We start from the raw sequence: 23,074 nt of genomic DNA, 5'->3' as shown, positions 1-23,074 counted from the left end.
CTGGCTGGAGATCAGGGGGCGGGGCCACCAGCCATGTGACCATTTTCAAGAGGTTCCGGAACTCCGTTCCACTGTGTTCCAGCTGAAAAAAAGCCCTGCTGCCTACAACTCAAATTGGGTCCCCAGGGTGGCAAACATCATGAGGGCTAGCACCTAAGAGGAAAAAAATCTTTAAGACAAAAGCCCTGTTCTATAAGCTGCCTTGCCCCGGTTCCCTGGAGAGATGGTAGAGCAATTTTCCAAATAAATATTCCCCAACCTGGAAGCTAAAGCGGGGTTGGCTCTGGTTAGTACTTGGATGGGAGACCACCAAAGAAGACCAGGGTGTCTACACTGAAGCAAGCAATGGCAAACCACCTCTTTTAGTCTCTTGCCTTGAAAATCCCAGCAGGGGTCACATAAATTGGCTGCAACTTGATGCCACATTACACACACACACACACACAAGTGTAATGTACCAGTCAAAGGACAGCAAGGTAGCTTTCTACACAGCTCCTTTGACTCTACAATTTCCAGCTTCCTGTTAGAAGTCGAAAAACAATACATTTAATACTTCCAGGCCTGCATGGCAACAGTTACCAACTTTGAGAAAGCTTACTGAATTCAATTGGCCTTACTTGAATGAAGCAGAGCATTTAGAGACCAGACCCGATATTTCTAGCCCAGTAGTTTTACATGGGTGTGACGAGCATTTGCGATAATCCTTTGTTAAAAATACTATGATAGTATCATAATATGGTATGACAGGACAGATTTAGGTAAGCCCTTTAGAATCTACCTCGACAAAAAAAAACAACCCTAGGATTTGGAGTTCAGCATTATTTCACTGTTGTAGAAAAGAGCACAACTTTAATATCTCAGCTTATTTATTTTTATTTGTGACATTCATTTTAAACAGGTACTTTCCCCCTGCTGGGCTCTCAGGGCATATCTTTTTTGAAGGGATCAGTAATCTTCATACTCATCTTCCTCCTCATCAGCAGAATCCCTCCCGACTTCTTCATAATCCTTCTCCAGAGCGGCCATATCTTCCCGAGCTTCAGAGAACTCCCCTTCCTCCATGCCCTCCCCAACATACCAGTGCACAAAGGCCCGCTTGGCATACATCAGGTCAAACTTGTGATCCAGGCGGGCCCAAGCCTCCGCAATGGCCGTCGTGTTGCTCAGCATGCAGACGGCTCGCTGCACCTTTGCTAGGTCTCCACTGGGCACCACCGTAGGAGGCTGGTAGTTGATGCCCACCTTGAAACCTGTTGGGCACCAGTCCACAAACTGGATGGACCTCCTGCTTTTAATGGCCGCTATAGCAGCATTGACGTCTTTGGGCACCACGTCGCCTCGGTAGAGCAAGCAGCATGCCATGTACTTGCCTCGGCGAGGGTCACATTTCACCATCTGGTTGGAGAACTCGAAGCAGGCGTTGGTGATTTCCGGCACCGAGAGCTGCTCGTGGTAGGCCTTTTCAGCGGAGATGATGGGGGCGTAAGTGGTCAGCGGGAAGTGGATCCTGGGATAGGGCACCAAGTTGGTCTGGAACTCAGTGAGGTCGACATTCAAGGCACCGTCAAATCTCAGGGAAGCGGTGATGGACGACACAATCTGCCCAATCAACCTGTTGAGGTTGATGTACGTTGGACGCTCAACATTGAGATTCCGGTTGCAGATGTCGTAGATGGCCTCGTTGTCCACCATGAAGGAGCAATCCGAGTGCTCCAGTGTAGTGTGGGTGGTCAGGATGGAGTTGTAGGGCTCTACCACTGCTGTAGAGATCCGTGGGGCAGGGTATACAGAGAACTCCAGCTTGGCTTTCTTCCCAAATTCGACCGAGAGCTGTCCCATCAAGAGGGACGTAAAACCTGAACCTGTGCCTCCGCCGAAGCTGTGGAAGACGAGGAAGCCCTGTAGGCCATCGCACTGGTCAGCCTGAAGACAGACAAAGGCACTCAGTATATCGATTTGGACTTGCAGTGAAATTCTGCTTATTGAAAACACCATGTTCATTTCAGTACAAGCCCCCAAGAACCTCCTGTTTGTGAAATGTGTCTTTTTGTATATTTCTTTGTAAGGTAGGCAGCGGGCAATAGATTTAGGGAACATACACAGAAGTACACACTTCACAGAAATTGCCACAAGAAGATGTGGCTCAGTGAGGGCATCCGCTTGGCATGCAGAAGGCCCCAGGTTCAATCCCCGGCATTACCACCAAAAAAGGTCAAGTAGTAAGTAATGATGGAAAAGACCTCTGCCTGAGACACTGGAGAGCCACTAATGCTGACCCTTATGGACCAGTGGTATTATTCAGGGCTTTTTTTCAGCTGGAACGCGGTGGAACGGAGTTCCGGCACCTCTTGAAAATGTTCACATGGCCAGAGAGTGAAATATACATTGAATGAAATAAATAAGTAAATACAATTTTGACAGCAAGACTCTATCCATTTTGCCTCTGGCACTAACAGACTTGCTTCCCTGTCTTCCCCCGAAAGCTGCTATTCCGCTTTCCAAACCAACTTCCGCAAAAGTCTGCCCCTGCTTACCATCTTACGGGCTCTGTCAATCACTGGCTGGATGACCTCTTTCCCGATGGTGTAGTGGCCTCGAGCGTAGTTGTTTGCTGCATCTTCATTGCCGTTGATGAGTTGCTCAGGATGAAACAAGGTGCGGAAAGTTCCGGTGCGGATCTCGTCTGCCAAATTTACACACACACAGTCACAGAGTTGCACGGCATACAAAACAGCCATCGGCAGCTGGGCTGACTGGAGAGGCCAGTCAGCCTGTGGGAGGCTACTGAACGTCCCTGTAAAGTCCCCCTGCTGATTTAGCTGCTACCCACCACCCACACACCCCCTCTCAGCTGCCCATACATCTCCAGCCTACCTGAGCTCAATCGACTTTTAAACTTGATGTATTGTCGAAGGCTTTCACGGCCGGAGAATGATGGTTGTTGTGGGTTTTCCGGGCTGTATCGCCGTGGTCTTGGCATTGTAGTTCCTGACGTTTCGCCAGCAGCTGTGGCTGGCATCTTCAGAGGTGTAGCACCAAAAGACAGAGATCTCTCAGTGTCACTGTGTACACTGTGTGGCTGGCGAAACATCAGGAACTACAATGCCAAGACCACGGCAACACAGCCTGGAAAACCCTCAACAACCATCGACTTTTAAACTTGTTAAAAAACTATGAAACTTGGCAAGTATTAGACCTTGTGTCTTCACAAACATGTGATTTCAGCCTTGTCCAAAGTGGAGGCTTTAATTCCGTATGTTTGCAGAAAGATGCACGTTATAAAGGGCATAAATGTCTTTTGAAGTAAGATCCAGTGGAGTTTGCCATGTTAGTCTGTAGTTGCAAAATAGTAAAGAGTCCAGTAGCACCTTTAAGACTAACCAACTTTATTGTAGCATAAGCTTTCGAGAACCACAGCTCTCTTCGTCAGATGCTACCTTAAATAGGGAGGAGAAGCTCGCATTTCACCTACAGGATCCAGGATCTTAGAGGTGTTTTAGACAAGGTGGACCTCCTTGTGGAGCTTGAGAATATCCCAGTTTTACAACTGTTCTTCATACCTCAGAGATCAATTCCCTTGGAGATGATGGCTGTGTTGGAGGGTGGACTCTATGGCAGGGGTGGCTAAACTTGCTTAATGTAAGAGCCACATAGAATAAACCTCAGATGTTTGAGAGCCAGAAGACATGACGCATTGAAGTGACTTCAGATGAGGAGGTGGGTTTGGAGGAGTGTCCTGAAAGTGACATCACAGAAAGGGGTGGGGTTTTGGTGCAGTATGCTTGAAGTGACGTCACAAACGTGACGTCACATCCTTGCTAGGCTTCACCCCCAGGTATTTTCTGAGTCAGACTTGGCAACCCCAATATTTTTATTGAAAATATGAAAGACATGAGAAGAAAGAAGGAAGGAGAAAAGGAAAAAGGAGGGAAAGACATGGAAAGAAAGGAAGGGAGGGAAATAAACTAGACTAAAATAAAATGTATGGCCACAGCAATACTCGGAGACCTCTGGGAGCCGCACAATATGTCTAGAAGAGCCACATGTGGCTCCCACGCCGCAGTTTGGCCACCCCTGCTCTATGGCATTATGCCACACTGAGCCCCCCCATCTCCAAAACATACCTTCCCCAGGCTTCACATGAAAACCTTCAGGAATTTCCAGACTGAATTGGCAACCCTGCCCAGACATGAAAAAGAAAGGGCACGGAGACTGAGCACACCTGGTGCCTTGAGCCTTCTTTGGTGCTCTGTGCAGGGAAGGAACCATGGGGCAAATGGGCTCAGTGGTTCTGGACTTGGTACTCAGGACCCCCCCCCACTTAAGAACAGGCCCCAAACCTTGCCCATCTCGCTTTCTCCCAGCTCCTCCCGCCCCATCAAAACTGGCTCCCAATCTCCAGAAACAATCTTACTTGGTCTCTGGGTAGACCCCGCCATAACACTGGTTCGGAAAAAAATAATATTTATGTTACTCGCTGCAGCAAAAATGCTTCTAGCTTCTTGCTGGAAACTAAATAGACTTCCAACACTGCATCAGTGGTATTGAAAGGTGTGGGGTGTTTTCACCATGGAAAACATTGCGGACCATCTTCGTTCTAGCGATAAGCCTCAATACCAGTCGTCATTCTTTACACGATGGGTGCCTTTTTTGAATTTTTTATATGACACTAACTAAATTCCTAACGATGATATATCTACCTTTACTTTCTTAGCTATAGTATGAGTCTACTTTCTTGTCACGCCCCTTGCACTGAACTTGTAACCTATTACATAGTCTGAATTGTTGTTTCTGTACATTCCAAGGTTTGTTTCTCATTTCACTGTTATCTGTATTCAAGAAAAAATGAAAAACTGAAAAAATAAAAAGTTTAAAAAAAACTGGCTCCCAATAAACAAATGTCCCCTACAATAAATCATTGGCTTTCCAGAGTGTGGGATCCATTTATGATTTAAAAAAATAACACGCTCTACACCAGCATTCTACTCCTACATCTCTAAAACATTTTTACGAAAAAGGGTGGCCTTTCTTTGATTACATAGACAGGACACCGAACTACATCCTCCAAATCACTTGTACCATAACATTCTTAATCTATAGGACTTGTAAAAAGGAACAAAACTCACCTTTATTTCTGCTTTCTTGACTGATAGTATACTAAATTATGATATTTACCTGCTTATATATATATCTGTAAACATAACTGTTATTTGTTTTATCATTACCTGTGTAACTAATTCTTATTGTATGTTAGTATTCAGGGCTTTTTTTCTGGGAAAAGAGGTGGTGGAACTCAGTGGTGGAACTCAGGACCGCACAATGACATCACTTTGGGTCAGCTGGAACAAGGGGGGAGTTTTTTTCAGTTTAAATCGCCCACAGCGAAAATGGTCACACGGCTGGTGGCCCTGCCCTCTGATCTCCAGACAGAGGGGAGTTTAGATTGCCCTCCGCGCCAGTGGCCAGTGGCGTGGAGGGCAATCTAAACTCCTCTCTGGCCGTTTCCCCACGGCTTACTTTATTCTGCAAAATAGCGAAATCTCATGGGAAATCTCACACGAAGACGCTGTTATCACATGAGAAGATGCTGTTATCGCGCAAGAAGACATGATAACAGCGTCTTCTCGCGAGATTTCGCACGAGATTTCGCTATTTTGCAGAATAAGGTAAGCCATGTGGAAACAGCCTCTGTCTGGAGATCAGGGGGCGGGGCCACCGGCCATGTGACCATTTTCAAGAGGCGCCGGAACTCTGTTCCACTGCATTCCAGCTGAAAAAAAGCCCTGTTAGTATTTATAAAGCTTCAATTTAAAAAAAACTTGGCTCCCCATTTCCGAACATCCTACAACCTAAGCCTTGAAGCACACGATTGGATTTTCTATGGATTTGGCCAGAGAAGAACTCAAGGGTCTCTTCTTCTCGCAAAGGCACCAATGTTGCATAGCAGCAGCTCAGACTGGTGGCCCAATCTTGACTGCACCTGTGAAGTGGCCTTGTACAGAGTCCGATCTCTGCTCTATCAAGACCAGCCTTGTCTACTCAGACCGGCAGCAGCTCTCCAGGGTCTCAGGCAGGGGTCTTTCACATTACCTACTGCCTGGTCCTTTTAACTGGAGATGCTGGGGGTTGAACCCAGGACCTTCTGCAAGCAAAGCAGAAGCTTTTCCACTGAGCCACAGGGTCAGGCACTAGTCCCATTGAACTTTCTATTACAAACAAGTACAATCAGCTGCACAGCCAACCACTATTTCTGTTATAGCCAATGCCTCCATCCTGCACATAAGATAACCACTTAAGCTGGAGTTGCACCAGAAATGTTTCTTCTGTATTGCAGCTCAAGGAGTGGGGAGCAAGCTGCATTGGTAGCCACTTGGCACCTGCCCCATTGGGGTCTGGGCAGTGTCTGGCCAGCTTGATCACCACCAGTCACATATACCCACCACCTCTAGGGCTTGCGTGAGCCTGGGGTCCCATCCTGAACCTTTGCCCAGGGCCGCAGAATCACTTAAGACCACCCCTGGCATACAGCCTCTCTACACAAGACATCTGACACATGAAGAACACATGCATCGGGAGATGCAATGGTAGCCAGGAAGGGTAGTTTAAGAAGACAGAGCTGGCGGCAGGGCAAAGATTTTGCTGTACACTGGAGCTGTGTGACAGGGCTGTGAAATGCCAGAAGGGAAACTTCAGCCCATTAGAACATCTCCATGTCCAAGCCTGGCTCTGGAAAGCAGCTGCAGCCCCTTTCCATTCCTCGCTGCCCTCTGGTTGCCATCCCACACAGTTTTAGACTGGGGAGGTGAAATTGACAAATCCTCTGAGGAGCAATCTCCCCCTGGTCTGTCTTTTTAAACTATGCTTCCCAGCGAACATTGCATCTTCCTACACTTGACAAACACGTGCCAAGGCAGCTCGTGTAGAAAGACTCAGAGAGAGAAGTACTCGAGTAATATACTCAGTTTCCATTTTGATTTATGAATTCTAGTACCTGCCTGTTGTGTAGAGAAGACCCTACTCCCAAGCAGCAAGGGAAAAAAAGAGAATTCAATATGGCGGACACATGCTCTACTAATGTTATCTGCCTATGGACATAATGGACATCTGCCCCACCCCATCTTACCTATGACGGATGGTTCAAGGTCAACAAACAAAGCTCTGGGGACATGCTTTCCCGATCCTGTTTCGCTGAAGAATGTTCCAAATGAAGAATCGCCGTCAAAGGCCCGATTCTTAGGAATTCGCCCATCTGGCTCGATCCCATGTTCCAAGCAGTAGAGCTCCCAGCATGCATTTCCCATCTGAACTCCAGCCTGGCCAATGTGGATAGAGATGCATTCCCTCTAGAAAGGAAAGAAAGAGACAGAACCGGAAGCCGTCTGTATACATCTTTTTAAAAAACAGCAGCGAAACACCTTTTTATTTGGACCAACCAAAACAACAAACAACATGTAAGTATCTTGTAGCTGCATTGCTGTTGAAAGGCAGCTTTAATTCCTATGGAATGAACAAGAGGGAAAGGGCTGGGGCTATAGCTCAGTGGCAGAGAAGCTGCTTGGTGCAGGGCAGGGGTTCCCAACCCCCGGGCTGCAGAGCAATACCGGTCTGTGGCCTGTTAGCAACCGGGCCGCACAGGAGGTGAGTGGCGGGCGAGTGCAGAGCCGGCTCCAGGGAGCAGGCGAGGTGGGCAGTAACCATCTTGGGAGGGGTGGCTACACCTCGCCTGGCCGGCCCTGCACTTTTCATTAGAAGTATCATCTCGCCTGGCCGGCTGACTCCCATCATGCCTCTGGGCCTCTCCTCCTGCTCTCAGCCAGCACACACGCGCAGTGGCTGCCTCGTGCTGTGGTCGGTGTGGCTGCGCTTGCTGGAGCTGCTGCCGCCGCCCTGCCTTGCCCTTGCGCCTTTGTGTGCTGGGTCACTGGGCAGCCAGCCGCGCTGAGCGCCGCCTGCCACCTGCCCCAGTCTGCCTCTGCCTGCCTCTTCCTCTCCTCCAGTGGCATGGCCGCTGCGGGAGAGTGAAGCGCCACTGGCCCCCTGCCCGCACAGTTGTATAGTTATTTCATTATATATCACCACCAGCCTGCTGGGCAGCCAGCCGCCCTGAGCGCCGCCTGCCACCTGCCCCAGTCTGCCTCTGCCTCCTCCGGTCACCACCAGCCTGCTGGGCAGCCAGCCCCCCTGAGCGCCGCCTGCCACCTGCCCCAGTCTGCCTCTGCCTCCTCCGGTCACCACCAGGCCTGCTGGGCAGCCAGCCCCCCTGAGCGCCGCCTGCCACCTGCCCCAGTCTGCCTCTGCCTCCTCTGGTCACCACCAGGCCTGCTGGGCAGCCAGCCGCCCTGAGCGCCGCCTGCCACCTGCCCCGGTCTGCCTCTGCCTGCCTCTTCCTCTCCTCCAGTGGCATGGCCGCTGCGGGAGAGTGAAGCGCCACTGGCCCCCTGCCCGCACAGTTGTATAATTATTTCATTATATAATGTAATAATTGAAAAAAGTGCACAATTGTATCACCCTGAAACGATCTCCCCACGCCACCCCACCCCCGGTCTGTGGAAAAATTGTCTTCCGTGAAACTGGTCCCTGGTGCCAAAAAGGTTGGGGACCGCTGGTGTAGAGAAGCCCCCTGGTTCAGTCCCTAGCATCTCCAGGTTAAAAAAGCAGGACTCGAGTTCAGTGGCACCTTAGAGACCAGTAAGTTTTTTAGAATATGAGCTTCGAAAAGACAAAAGGCTCTACCCTGATCATCTTGTTGGTCTCTAAGGTGTCCCTTAAATCCTGCCGTTCTACTGCAGACCAGCACAGCTGCCCACCTAAATCTATCCAGTTTCAAAGGATCAAGTGGTTGGGCTGGCAAAGGCTTTCCTTTACTGGAAAGCTTCTTCCAATCCCAACTAGACAATACTGGTCTCAATGTCTGGCATTTTTATTATTATTTATTTTTTATTTCTTATTTCGATTTATAAAATGCCCATCCTCAGGGGCTCTGGGCGGTGAACAACAGCTAAAATCAACAAAAACAAGAAAACAATTCTAAAATCAACATACAATAAGCAATAATAAAATAAATTAACCAAGTACATTAAAGTGCAATGGTGGGGAGAACCCCCCACCCCAAAGGTGGGAGGCCGACGTGTCACCGCCCCCTTCAACCACCGAACACCTGGCAGAACAGCTCTGTCTTACAGGCCCGGCGGAACGATAATATATCCCGCTGGGCCCGGGTCTCCATTGACAGAGCGTTCCACCAGGCTGGGGCCAGGACTGAAAAGGCCCTGGTTGAAGCGAGGCGGGCTTCCTTAGGGCCGGGGACCACCAGTAAACATTTATCCGCTGATCGAAGCGGTCTCTGGGGAACATACAGGGAGAGGCGGTCCCAAAGATATGCCGGTCCCAACCCGCTCAGGGCTTTAAAGGTAAGAATCTGAAGAAGTGAGCTGTGGCTCACGAAAGCTCATACCCGACCACAAATTTTGTTAGTCTTACAGGTGCTACTGGACTCTTGCTCTTTTCTACGGGTCTCAGATTAGACTCTGTATAAAGCAGCTTCATCTCCCAGGCCACCCCAAGTTCAATCTAGCCGCTATCTCAGAACACACCACCATCTACAACATTCAATGTCAGCAAATGACTGCCAAAAAGCTACTTTAAAGTGTCTGGCCAGTGAAGTGGCTTTGCGCACCTCCTCTGTTAGGTCATCCCACAGGCTTGGAATGAAAAATTCCTCAATGACAGAAATCAATATTATACTACAGTTGTAATTTCTTCAAAGTTTTAAAGATATTTCTAAGTACAGTGCAAAGCGATAGATAAAAATTAGTGTTAAAATATCATATCCATAAAATCCATACAAAAGTCAGTTCATTCCAGATATATATATCAATCCAACAAATACCATACTGGTATCAAAAACACTGGTCATCAATGGAAAGGTAAATGTTCAATAAAGCATTAATTGTTGTTCTTTTTTATTTAGTTGCACCGTGGAGGAACCAAGGAGTATACGTCCCACGGACCTAGTGAGTAGAAGGCTGATGTCCGAAGAGTAAATCTATAATGACAAAAATGTTTCTTCTCTTTACAGGTAGAACCCCATTCCTGGGGGGGGGGGCACGGACCACCATCCATGCACCCCCTGCCCAACGGGGGCCCAGTCTGGTGAGAGAGTTCTTCTGCAATGAGAACTCAGAGCTAAGCTACAAGAGACGAATTACACGAGGAGGAGCACAGGAAAGGAGATGCAAAGTTAACTGGGAAGCTGAGTTTTAAAAGAGATGGGAAGGCTTTGTCAATTTCCCCTCTCTACAGAGCCAGGGAGATGGCTGCTCAGAGGGTTTGTTAATTTCCTCTTTGCCTCTTAGAACAGGAAGTGAAACTGACAGAGCCTTCAGGCGGCAAAGAGGAAATTAACAAACCCTCTGAGCAGCATCTCCATGGCTCTGTAGAGAGGGGAAATTGACAAAGCCTTCCCGCTAACATTGCGACTCCCTTCACATGCTCCTCCTCGTGTAATTCGTCTCTTGTAGCTTGGCTCCCAGTGTCCAGAAGGGCTTTACTGGTCAAACTCTGCACTCCGGATCCATGCACAATGAGACCACTTAAGCCAATGGGCTGCCCTAAACATAATGCAGATTGCACAGGCAGCCAACATAACACAAGAATAAAAACAGTAAAGTAATAGTCCTCATTAAATGACCAAAGTAAAGGAACTTGTTCTTTATGTTGTTCTGGGCAGGGGGGAAGAAAAGGCATCAATGGAAAGGCAACAGGACAGGACTGGGGATGGCCTTATTATCTTTAAAAGCTACCAAGAATTGGAGAAGGGTTTTGAGGACACGCTCCAGATAGGCTCTTTCAACAACTTTCCTGTTACCACTCACTCAATGCTAGCTGTTTCTACTCAGTGTCCCCTTCCTTGAGTCGCAATGTTAGCCAGGAAGCTGAGTTTTAAAAGAGATCAGAAGGCTCTGTCAATTTCCCCTCTCTACAGAGCCAGCAAAGATCCCTCCTCAGAGGGTTTGTTAATTTCCTCTTTGCCTCCTAGAAGGGGAGGTGAAACTGACAGCCTTCTGGAGGCAAAGAGGAAATTAATTTCCTCCCAGGAGCTCTTCCCTGGCTCTGTAGAGAGGGGAAATTGACGAAGCCTTCCGATCACTTTCTTTTTTTTTTTTGAAAATTTTTTTATTGGGTTAGAATCCATTATTTTTACATTACATTCAATTTTCCCCAAATTTTTCATTCCTAACCCCCTCCCTTTCCCCCCCTTTTGTTGACTTCCAACAGCTTTCCCACCCTTTGTCCCTTTTCCCTTACTTCTGTTAAATTCCTCTATCTAAAACAGATATACATTCTCTATTATATTAAGCAGTACATCCTTAACTACCTTTCTCGTTATATACCCAAACTGTAAGTCTTTGTTTCCATCTTAGATAAACAATTTATCCCATTTTCCAGTTTCAAATATTTCTATATATCACGAACCATAAAAATCTTACATTCAAATCAAACAATTTGACTTATTCTCTATATATTCCTCATTCTATCTTTTCATGGTAGTTCTATATAGCACATCACATAGTCAATCAATTTGACTCTTCTGTACATTCAGTTTGGTGCATATAAATCTTAGCAAAGAAAGAAAATATTGTTAGTTATTCACTCCTTATATTTAAACCTTATCATTAATTATTTTCTATCAATACTCTATCTATTAACCTATATATATCTATTTATATATCAATCTGTTAACTGCTTATTAATTCACATTTATCTCTTCCTCCCTCGGTAAAGTCACCCCCCTCTATTATACTTTTGTTATACTTCAGTAGTTCTCAAACTGCCACAGTTTTCCTCCCACCTCCCACTTCTTCTCCAGATATTGTTTCAGCTTCTCCCAGTCTGTGTTAAACTGCCCTGAGTCCAGATTTCTCAGTTTTCTTGTCATCTTATCCATTTCTGCCATGTACAGCAATTTGTAGATCCAATCTTCAATAGTTGGCACTTCTTGTACTTTCCATTTTTGCGCATACAAAAGTCTGGCTGCTGCTGTCATATAAAATATCAACGTCCTATGCTGGGCTGGAATTCCCTCCATTCCCAAGTTTAGTAGCAGGAGTTCTGGGTTCTTATTTATTTGAAATTGTAAAATTTCACTCATTTCTCTTATTACTTCCCCCCAGTACTGCCTAGCTACCTCACACGACCACCACATGTGATAGAGGGAGCCCTCATGCTTCTTACATTTCCAGCATTTATTAGAAGTATTCAAGTTCCCTAGCGCAATCTTCTTTGGTGTCATGTACCAACGATAAATCATTTTGTAAATGTTCTCTTTAATATTAGTACGTCGTTATCTTCATTGTAGTTTTCCACAAGTATTCCCATGCCTCCATTGTTATTTCTTTATTAAAATTTATAGCCCATTTCACCATTTGTGTTTTAACTATCTCATCCTCGGTATACCATTTCAACAGTACTTGGTATACCTTGGATATTCTTTTCTTGTCCTCTTTAAGAAGGGTCTGCTCTAGTTCCGAATTCTCTATTCGCACACCTCCCTTTACAGAGTCCGAGTTATATAAGTCTCTAATCTGTCTGTACTGGAACCAGTCGTAGTTAGGTGATAGTTCCTCTTGCGTCTTTATTCTAAGTTTAGATGCTTCAGTTTTAGTTATTTCTTTGTATGTTAAACATTGTTGTTCATTATCAACAGCTCTCGGGTCTATCACCTCATACGGAACCACCCACAAGGGAGTTCCTTCTTGTAGATAAATTCTGTACTTCTTCCAGATTGTATATAAACTTCTCCGTACAAAATGATGCAGGAACATCGAGTTGACCTTTACTTTGTCATGCAATAGATATGCGTGCCATCCAAATATTTTTTTATATCCCTCTAGGGCTAATAGTTTCTTGTTCTTTAATGTCATCCATTCTTTCAACCAAACTAGGCAGATTGCATCATGATAAAGTCTCAGATTGGGCAGTTGCATTCCGCCTCTTTCCTTTGCATCTTGTAGAACTTTCACTTTCACTCGAGGCTTCTTGCCTGCCCAAACAAAATCTGATATTTTCCTCTGCCATTTTTCAAATTGTTTAGAGTCTCTGATGATTGGTATTGTCTGTAGCAAAAACATTACTCTTGGTAACACATTCATCTTAACTGCTGCAATCCTACCCAACCATGACAAATTCAATCTGTTCCATTTAATCAAGTCTCTCTCTATCTGAGTCCATAATTTTTCGTAATTGTTTTTGAACAAATCTATATTCTTTGCAGTTAATTCGACTCCCAAATATTTCACTTTGCTTGTTACTTCACAGTCCGTTGTTTCCATTAATAGTTGTTGTTTCTGCTTGGTCATGTTTTTGCATAGTATCTTTGACTTCTTTTTGTTAATATAAAAACCTGCCAAGTCTCCAAACTCCTTAATCTTATCTATCACTCTTGGCATATTCTCCAGTGGGTCCTCTACAATTAACATTATATCGTCCGCAAATGCTCTGACCTTATATGAATAGTCCTTTATTTTAATTCCCCGAATTTCCTCATCTTGACGTATTTGTATCATCAGAACCTCCAACACTAAAATGAACAACAATGGAGATAACGGGCAACCTTGTCTTGTTCCTTTGCTTATCGTCAATTTCTTAGTCAATTCATCATTCACCACAATTGCTGCAGTCTGGTCTCTGTAGATTTCCTTAATTGCTCTGATGAATCTTTCTCCCAGTTGTAGCTTTTCCATAGTGGCAAACATAAAGTCCCAGTTTAAATTGTCAAACGCTTTTTCAGCATCTACAAAGAAGAAACCAACCTCTTTGTCACAACGCTTATCGTAGTATTCAATAGCATTGATCACTGTTCTTAGATTGTCTCTTATTTGTCTGTCTGGCAAAAAGCCTGCTTGTTCCTCCTCTATAACTTCCGAGAGCCACCCCTTCAATCTCTCCGCCAATATCTTCGCAAAAATTTTATAGTCATTGTTAAGTAGCGATATGGGTCTGTAGTTTTTCACGTTAGTCAGGTCTTGGCCCTCTTTTGGGATCAATGATATGTTCGCTTCACTCCAAGTAGCTGGAATCCTTTGATCCCTTAAAATTCCATTTATCACCTCTTTTAGGAATGGTGCCAGTTCATTAGCCATTACCTTATAAAATTTAGCCGTAAGTCCATCTGGCCCTGGCGCCTTTCCTAGATTTGCAGATTGTATTGCCTTACTTATTTCCTCGTCAGTTACTTCACTGTTCAGCTTGTTTCTCCAAGCTTCCGAGATTTCTGGAAGTTTGATCTTCTCCAAATATGACGCTATTGATTCTTTATTCACTTCTTTCTTATTATACAACTTAGCGTAAAATTTATAAAAGGCTCTACTAATGGTAGTCTGCTCCAAATACGTTTTGTTATCTTCACAAATTTTATTTATTATTTTCTTTTCCCTTTTCTTCTTCAATTGCCATGCCAGGTACTTCCCAGGTTTATTAGCGCCCTCAAACGCTTTTTGATTCAGTCTTTTAAGATTCCATTCCAATTCTTTATTACTCATTGCTGTTAGCTGTTCTTGAAGTATTTTAATTTCCTGGTATATTTTCTTTTTCCCTGGTCTCTTTTTTAACTGTGTTTCTTTGGCTTTTATTTTCTCCTCAATCTCTTGTCTTTTCTCCTCTTTCTTCTTTCTTGCTCTACCATTTAAATCCATTAGTATGCCCCTTACAACCGCCTTCCGATCACTTTCAAAGCTCATCTTCCTGGCTAACATTGCGACTCCCTTCATGTGCATGTCCTCCTATAATTCGTCTATTGTAGCTTGGCTCTGAGGAGCAATCTCTGCCAGCTCTGTGCAGAGAGGTGAAATTGACAGGGCTCTGTCTTTTTAAACTACACTTCCCGGCTAACATTGCATCTCCCTACCCTTGAGCGTTCTTGTGTTTATAAGAACAAAAGGTGTTGCAGGTTCATCCGTCACTCGCTTTTTCTTTTGCCGTCAGTTGCACGTGCCCCTCTGCCTCTTCATATGTCATCAAGGTTCAGAGAGGGCCCCGAGGCTCTGTGGATGCTGGGAAATTTGTAGTGTCATAAAATGTGCAGGTGTTTTATAACTGTTTGGAGAAGCTAACTTCACTATTTAGCACTGCACAAGCCTCCCAGGTCCCTTCAGAGTAAGCTGAAGTCTTCCAGGAGAAAATCAGCAAACGCAAACTCGGTTTTCAAAGCAAGTGGTCGACAAGGGGAAAGCTCCCCCCCATCCCCAAGTCTTTAATTGGACAGTTTTACACATCTTCACACCAAAAAAATAATTTCAGGTGGGTGACCATGTTGGCCTGTTGTAGAAGAGCAAGATGCAGGTCCCATACTGCCTTAAAGACCTACTAGATTTCCAGAGTATGAGCTTTCAAGAGTCGTCTGACAAAGGGAGTTCTGACTCTTGAAAGCTCATACCTTGCAAGTCTAGTTGGTCTTTCAGGTGTTGCGGGGACCCAGATCTTGGACAACAAAAACAGTTTTTCTGCCTCTGATGCAGAGGCTCTGAGATAACGGAAAGGACTAGACACTTATTTGTCTGAAGTGATTTCATTGCAGTTAGTTTCAGGCTAGTTCTATTTACGTTTCTGGGGTTGCAGCACAAAACAGGATGTCTGTCTTAATCTCAATTGCCACCAGCATCAAATAGGTATTTAAAGCGCAAGGCACAAATAAAAGGTATTTTAAGCCGCTGCTGGCCAAGACGGTCAGCCTTCATTTTTAAAGGGATAAAAGTCCAAACAATGAGCAAGAAAAGATGAACTCAGTACAAGGCCAATTTTTGTGCTTAGTTTTGTGCGAAGGGCCATGGTAGAAGGGGGAGCATCGACTTAGGACACAGCCTCAGCATCTCCAGTTTCAAAATAAAAATTCAAGTAGTCGCTGATGTAAGCGTAAAGAAATCCAGTGCACAGAGACAACGCCTTCATCACTATAACAGGAAAGGAAGCCAACACAATGATCATTTGCAAGAGAATGAAGGGGTTGAGGGCATCTATGAGATTGATAGAGGATAGATGGATAGATATGGGATGGCAAAAATTGTAATTCATGTGTACAGTATGCATAATGTAATTTTTATTACATTATTTATGGTCCATGTTTTTCACTGAGTATATGTCAAACCAATCAACGCCTGAGACATACAATAAACAATACAACAGGGTAAGGATTGCAGAAATCTTATACAGAGATGAAAAACAATGCTGAAACAAACATAAGCAAATTGATGTAACCTATTACACGATGCAGAACTATCCAATAGGAGCATGCTTACAACAACAGACAGTATGCAGCAATATAGTCTACAGTCCATATCACATTTCTAAAGTATCTCGCTGAACCGTTTCCTTACATCATGGTCCTATTATCTGTGTAAAAAAGCCTATTTGGAAATTATTCAAATAGTTTGCAGAAAGCCAAGAGAGTGGATGCTTTCCTGACATCGTCAGGCAGGACATCCCATAAGGTTGGGGCCTATGTGTGCATAGGCAGCTGCGGTTTTTGTCCATTTGCAAAACCAATCTACAGAATGCACATTTTGGTGTCTGGCTGTTCAACAGAAAACTCAATGGTGGTTGTGGGTTTTCCAGGCTGTATTGCCGTGGTCTTGGCATTATAGTTCCTGACGTTTCGCCAGCAGCTGTGGCTGGCATCTTCAGAGGTGTAGCACCAAAAGACAGAGATCTTACAGGATGACTCAGCCCAAACCCACCTTCCTGAGTAGATATAAATGACCTGCCAACATCTTCTCCACAGTGTGACACTGAGAGATCTCCGTCTTTTGGTGCCACACCTATGAAGATGCCAGCCACAGCTGCTGGCGAAACGTCAGGAACTATAATGCCAAGACCACGGCAATACAGCCCGGAAAACCCACAACAACCATCGTTCTCCGGCCGTGAAAGCCTTCAACAATACAGAAAACTCAATGTCTATTCCTTTATTCACTTAGCCCATCATGGCTGGCTATTGTGATACCAAAAAACATTCATGATTTGGGGTTAATTTGGATGTGTCTCCCCCTCCCCCCGTAAACCAATTCCTGTTGCACAGATTCACCCATATGCACTTTAGATATTTTAAAAGGATTTTTGCTCCCTTTGGGCAAGACTAGCATCAGGGAGGAAGAAAGATTTGTAAGTTATGAACAATGGAAGTCTATGGCAAACATTCAGAAGTAGTCATCTTTCAGTTTTTAAACAACCATCTTCAATGGTAGAACCAAGGATTACAAGTATTTTTACGGTCGCCAACTCTGCATTGGAAAATTCCTAGAGATTTGGGTGTAGAGTCTGTGGAAGGGGAGATCTGGGGAGGTGAGGAACCTGAGCAGGGCACAAAGCCATAGACTCTACACCCCAAAGCAACCATCTCTCCAGGAGGATTGATCTCTGTAGCTTGGAGATCAGTTGTAATTCCAGGAGATCTCCAGGTCCCAGCTGGAGGCTGGCGACCTTAATATCGGTCCCTCTTCCCATCTCCCTCCTCTCCAAATTATCCATTCTGAAAAGAGTTGTATGCTGACTTTTGAAACCAGGACAGGTCTGTTAAAGGTTGCTGAATTACAGCTATATCTACAAGCTATAAAACTCTTCAACTTTTTAAGGAGAGGAAACTTATGTCTGTTTAATGTCTGGACAGGCTGTGGAGTGAACTTTTATTCATGCATGCAAGAGTCACACTTCTTTTCCCCTACTCAGATTTATTCCCAGCATCTTAGAAGGGACACTAACTGTTGCAAACATGCACAACTATTTTATTTTATTTTTTAAAAGCATCCAAAACTACCCCTAAAGGCAAGACGGAAAAGAGGAACAAACATCAGATTGTTTTGGTCAAACAGGAATTGTTGAAACATAAACACAATACAGTGGAAATACAACTGAGAAGAGGGAACTGAAGGGCCACCGAGAGACAGAAGGAAGCGCCAGCCACTAATTGACGGAGCCTTTCATAATCACAGCCTTGAGTTTAGCACTATTTCAACCATGAGGACTAGTAACTTATTTGCTTTCTTAAGGATTCTACGGGCCTAGTCTGGCTATATCCTGGCCCAAAATCAATGCAGACAGGGACTAGAACAGTCAGTCAGTTTCTAATTTTCAACATTCACAGTTGCCTCAGATAACACTGCCAACCTCCAGATGGTGGCTGGAGATCGCCTGGAATTACATCTGACCTCCAGGCCACAGGGATCAGTCTCCCTGAGGAAAGTGGCAGCTTTGGACATTGGACTCTATGGCATTGTACCCCACTGAGATTTCTCACTTTCCCAAACCTTGCCTCTCCAGACTCCACCCCCAAATCTCCAGGAATTCCCAAACCTGGAGTTGGCAACTCTAGCCTCAAGAGAAGCACTGGATACTGCTGTTCTCTCTCAGCCATACAGGCTCATTATTCAGCTGTCCCTTTAAGCTTTATCCAACACTTCCTTCAACCTTGCATTAAAGAACACTGCAAAGGAAAAGCCGCAAGCACAAAAGTCTTTATAACAATCCTGTAAGGCAGTCCAGTATTACCCTTACGGTGTTGATAAGTGGCTGAAAGCAACAGGCTCGCCCCAGGCCATGTTGTGAATTTTTGCAAGAACAAAAATTTAAACAGGGAGGGAGGGATATCTTTGACTCACTGTTACACTCATGCTTTGCCTCCAGAAAGAGTTTCCAGAGCTTCCCAAGGATTAAGTTACAGTTTTCTCGGGTCAAGAGTTTACTAATCTGTTCCAACCCATGAAACAATTTGCACAAAACTCTTTGATACAGAAAGGACGTTCCTTTGCTCATTGACTCAGGAGGAAGAGTTTGTTCCAGGCAAGAGTGCCTATGACTGCAGCCTTATATTACGAGAGCATCCATTCTGCAATCCTAACTTGTATCTAGGGTTGCCAATCTCCAGGTGGCGCCTGGAGATCTCCCAGGATTAAAATTGACCTTCAGATTACAGAAATTGGCTCCCCTGGAGGAAAAGGTAGCTTTGAAGAGTAGACTCTGTAGCATTACATCTCTGCTGAATTCAATCCCTTCCCCAGGTTCTGACCTCAAATCTCCAGGAATTTTCCAACCTGGAATTAGCAACCCTATGACATGCTTATGGATAGAGTTTCAAGAGACCCCCTATATTGCAACAGTTTTAAACACCCCTTGCACAAGTCCATTGTCAAGCTCAGCACTCAACTACTGCAAGAGGAAAAACGTTATCTGTGTTCCTTAGATAGTGTTGAACAGTTTGCATTCACCTTCTCAAGCCACATCCCCGGCTCCTGATCACCTACAATGTACGAGGAAGAGTCTCAAGTGTGAACGGAACACACATTACAGATTTAGTTCAATCAGTTCAAAGCACACACACCCCCAGCACACCTCTGATCTAACACAACAGCCATAAAAGCATATATCGTTAAACCCTCCAAGGAAAGGAAGAAGCTAAAACCAGGAAATATCAATAACAAGCACAGAGGCCGTACCATGGTTTGGAATTCAGTTCCTCTCCTTTCCAAGGAAAAACAAATTACATGGTAGCCCTCCTTGACTAGCTTATGTAGCAAGCAGGGGAAAGGGGGGGAGCACAGCTGTCCGTAGACCAATAAGTTGTTTCTTAAAGAGACAACGCTTTTTCACAGACTGAGTCTAGAAAGAAACTTACCCGCTTTCTGTTTTTATTGCAAGTCAGTATCAATTTGAAGCAAGCATAGTATACATTGGAAATGCAAGGGACACAGTGGGAAATTCATTTTCTTACAGTTCTATGGCAGTTAATCAGTTAACAACCATGTGTGAACCTGTGGAAATTTATCTGCCAGGCAACAAGATTTTCACTTTTATTTTATTATTTATTTATCTCATTTATCATCTACCTTTCTCACCGAGACTCAAGGTGAATTACACAGTGTGAGAGTAATACAGACAGTATCAAGGACAACTTCATAAACCATGCCATAGGGTAAATAAATACAAGTTTACAAGACATGGCATTAGCAAGACTCCAATACAGAGTTGAAGAGATGCTGAAACGGAGCATAAGCAATTCTAGGGCTGACATTAGACAACGTGCAGCACAGGTAGCTTGTAGGAGCACATATTTAAAGCAACAGGTAGTATGAAAGGTAATGGCAAACCACCCTGTAACAAAAAGTCTGCCAAGAAAACATCGTGATGCAATGTCCCCCCATGAGTCAGTAATGACTCGGTGCTTGCACAGGGGACTACCTCTACCTTTACCTAGTATGTAAGGCAACATACTGGTGAAGTCTATGGTCCCTAACTCATTAATGAAGCATCTGAGACCCCCCTCCCTATAATTCAGCCCTTGATCTGAGTAAAAAGCCTTTTTGAATAATTCGGTTTTGCATCGTTTGCAGAAAGCCAGGAGAGTGGGGGCTCTCCTGGCCTCCTCAGGCAGGCCGTTCCACAGGGTGGGAGCCACCACAGAGAAAGCCCATGTACGGGCTGCTGTTGATTTTGCACATGTGCAGCCTGGCCCCTGCAGGAGACCCTGTTCAGATGAACGAAGCTGCCATGGAGGGACATAGGGAGGGAGGCGGTCCCGTAGGTATGCCAGACCAAGGCCGTGAAGAGCTTTGTATGTAATAACCAATACCTTGAATGTAGCAAGTAGCTGATAGGTAGCCAATGCAGTTACTGCACAATTGGAGTGGTGCTCCTGCTCGCTCCTGATAACAGTGAGCCACAGCGTTTCGTACCAACTGGAATCTCCTACTTAACATCTGGATGGAGCCGCAGTGGTGCGCAGTAACAAAGAAGAAAGCTGACAGAAAGAAAATTGACTCATTTGAAATGCGGTGCTGGGGGAGATTTTTGCAGATACCACGGACAGCCAAAAAGGCACATAAGTAAGTTCAAGATCAAACCAAGCCTGGACTCTCCCCAGAAGCTAAAATGACAAAAACTGAGGCTGTCTCTTTAAAAGTCAAAACTGCTAGGAAAAGTGGAAAGCAGTAGGAAAAGAGAATGACCTACAACAAGATGGCAGTACTCAATAAAAGAGGCTGAGCAAGTCGGTGGCCATTTCTGCATGTCGTAAGAGAAGCAGTTCATCCTCGGAACTGTGGTGGCTTATTTCCAACCTTACCAGGGCTTTTTTTCTGGGGAAAGAGGTGGTGGAACAGAACTCAGTGGGTTGCCAGCACAGGGGGCAACTCTTGGCGGGAGGTGGTGCCCCTGGTACCACATGTGCACGCGCAAAGTGCACGCATGCTCCAAGAGCCAATGACATCACTTTGGGTCAGCTGGAACAAGGGAGGAGTTTTTAAAAGTTTAAATCGCCCTTGTTGAAAATGGTCACATGGCCGGTGGCCCTGCCCCCTGATCTCCAGACAGAGGGAAGTTGAGATTGCCCTCTGTGCCGCTGGCACAGAGGGCACTCGAAACTCCCCTCTGTCTGGAGATCAGGAGGCGGGGCCACCAGCCATGTGACCATTTTCAAGCGGTTCCGGAATTCCATTCCACCGTGTTCCAGCTGAAAAAAAACCCTGAACCTTACACACATGATCATTTGCCAGACATGTCCATGTTGCACTTTTTACAACTTTTTTGTGCATTTTCCAAGACTGCACTTGCTCCGTGGATTTCTTTGCTGCTGATTTTCAGTGCATTTTTCAGCAGCGTTGCCATGCATATAAACCGTATGACGCGCTTCAGAAGAGACCTCCCACGAATCCCCACCCACTTCTTTCTGTGGCTCTTGCCCCTCCTCCTTTATGGCACTGCTCATTTCCTGAAGCCTGCCTGCAACTGTTGCCACACGCGTAGAAAGCTGATCGGAAGAAAATTGACTCTGGCTAATAGCGACTTCATGGCAAAACCCTTCCATTAGTAGTGAAAACCTTCGGTGTTGCATTCATGGCAAGCATCTCAGTCAACTTAATGGCTTGCCTCTCCCCCCCCCCACCTTTTTATTATTTCACTAGAAAATCCTAAGACATAAAAGGCAAACCGTGTTGCCGATGACTTTCGTCTTATCCCTGCGCATGCACAGTACATGGGGATAAGAAGTGAGTGGGGGGGGGGGGAAATGGTTTAATAACAATGACAACATTATATTTATATACTGCCCTTCAGGACGACTTAATGCCCACTCAGAGTGGTATACAAAGTATGCCATTATTATCCCCACAACAACAATCACCCTGTGAGGTGAGTGGGGCTGAGAGAGCTCTGAGAGAGCTGAGACTGATCCAAGGTCACCCAGTTGGCTTCTAGCAGAGGAGTGGGGAATCAAACCCGGCTCTCCAGATTAGAGTCCTGCCACTCTTAACCACTACACTGCTATATACTCCAGAGGCCTGGAAAGTCCCAGTGCAGCTGCAGGAAGGCCCAGCGCTGTGCCTCGGGACTTCTGGGGGCCTGGGAAGGACCTGCAGCAGCAGAAACACATGGCACTGCAGCCCCAGGCCTTCCCACTGCCTCGGGGCCTGGTGCGGCCCGGCCCAGCGGCCTGCTGCAGTATGGGGCTGCCTGGCCCAGCACTGGCAAGGGCAGTGGCAAAGCCCGCCACTCAGCTGGACAGGGAGAAGGCAGACAAACCACCACCTTCTCCCTGCCCAGCTGATCAGTTGGCAAGGAGGGAGGTGGCACAGCCCGCCTGCCCACCATTCAGCTGAGCGGGGAGAAGGCAGGCGAACCCACTTTCTCTCTACCCAGCTGATCTGCGGGCAAGAGAGGGGCCTGGCCAGCACGGCCAGCTGCCTCGCGGCCAGCTGCTGGGCAGCTCAGCCCAGTAGCCCTCTGCATTGCAGACCAGCTGGCTGGCACCCACTGCTAGAGCCCGTTGTATTAAATCACAATGGGCTCTAGCGCTAGTTGCATTATAACGCTAATCTTGTGTTATGAACACACAGCCATAGCCTCAATGGTCTAAGCAGACATAATAGTCGTTTGTGAGTGACAACGTAATGGCCCAGTATCTGCAACGGCACAGGTGCCGTTCATGTTCCAAAGGCTCCATCAAAGACTTCGATATTAATTTGGCAGGTACATGCACAGCCAACCATTGCCTTTTTATGGGAGGGGAAATAGAATTCGAGGCACCATGAACTTC

General features: G+C 45.6%; 1 protein-coding gene across 1 annotated transcript; it reads right to left on the bottom strand.

Annotated features, from left to right (window-relative positions):
* Positions 1–924: 924 nt before the first annotated feature.
* LOC129335454 (tubulin alpha-3 chain-like) lies at positions 925–7,337 on the bottom strand. Its single transcript, XM_054987990.1, has 3 exons — positions 7,124–7,337; positions 2,535–2,683; positions 925–1,923 (listed from the first exon to the last, which is right to left on the bottom strand). The coding sequence occupies exons 1-3, from the start codon at positions 7,299–7,301 to the stop codon at positions 946–948; spliced, it is 1,305 nt and encodes a 434-aa protein (XP_054843965.1). The 5' UTR covers positions 7,302–7,337; the 3' UTR covers positions 925–945.
* Between the last annotated feature and the right edge of the window lie 15,737 nt (positions 7,338–23,074).

This window comes from Eublepharis macularius, chromosome 9, assembly GCF_028583425.1.
Source record: "Eublepharis macularius isolate TG4126 chromosome 9, MPM_Emac_v1.0, whole genome shotgun sequence".
In the NCBI taxonomy this organism is placed as follows: domain Eukaryota; kingdom Metazoa; phylum Chordata; class Lepidosauria; order Squamata; family Eublepharidae; genus Eublepharis; species Eublepharis macularius.
This window is presented reverse-complemented; position numbering and strand designations above follow the sequence as displayed.

Excerpts from the sequence above, each read along its gene's own strand:
- LOC129335454 (XM_054987990.1), bottom strand. The coding sequence starts at position 7,301 with ATGGGAAATGCATGCTGGGAGCTCTACTGCTTGGAACATGGGATCGAG. Across the intron at positions 2,684-7,123 it reads CCTTGAACCATCCGTCATAG|ACGAGATCCGCACCGGAACT; the intron begins GTAAGATGGGGT and ends TAAATTTGGCAG. Across the intron at positions 1,924-2,534 it reads TTGACAGAGCCCGTAAGATG|GCTGACCAGTGCGATGGCCT; the intron begins GTAAGCAGGGGC and ends GTCTGTCTTCAG.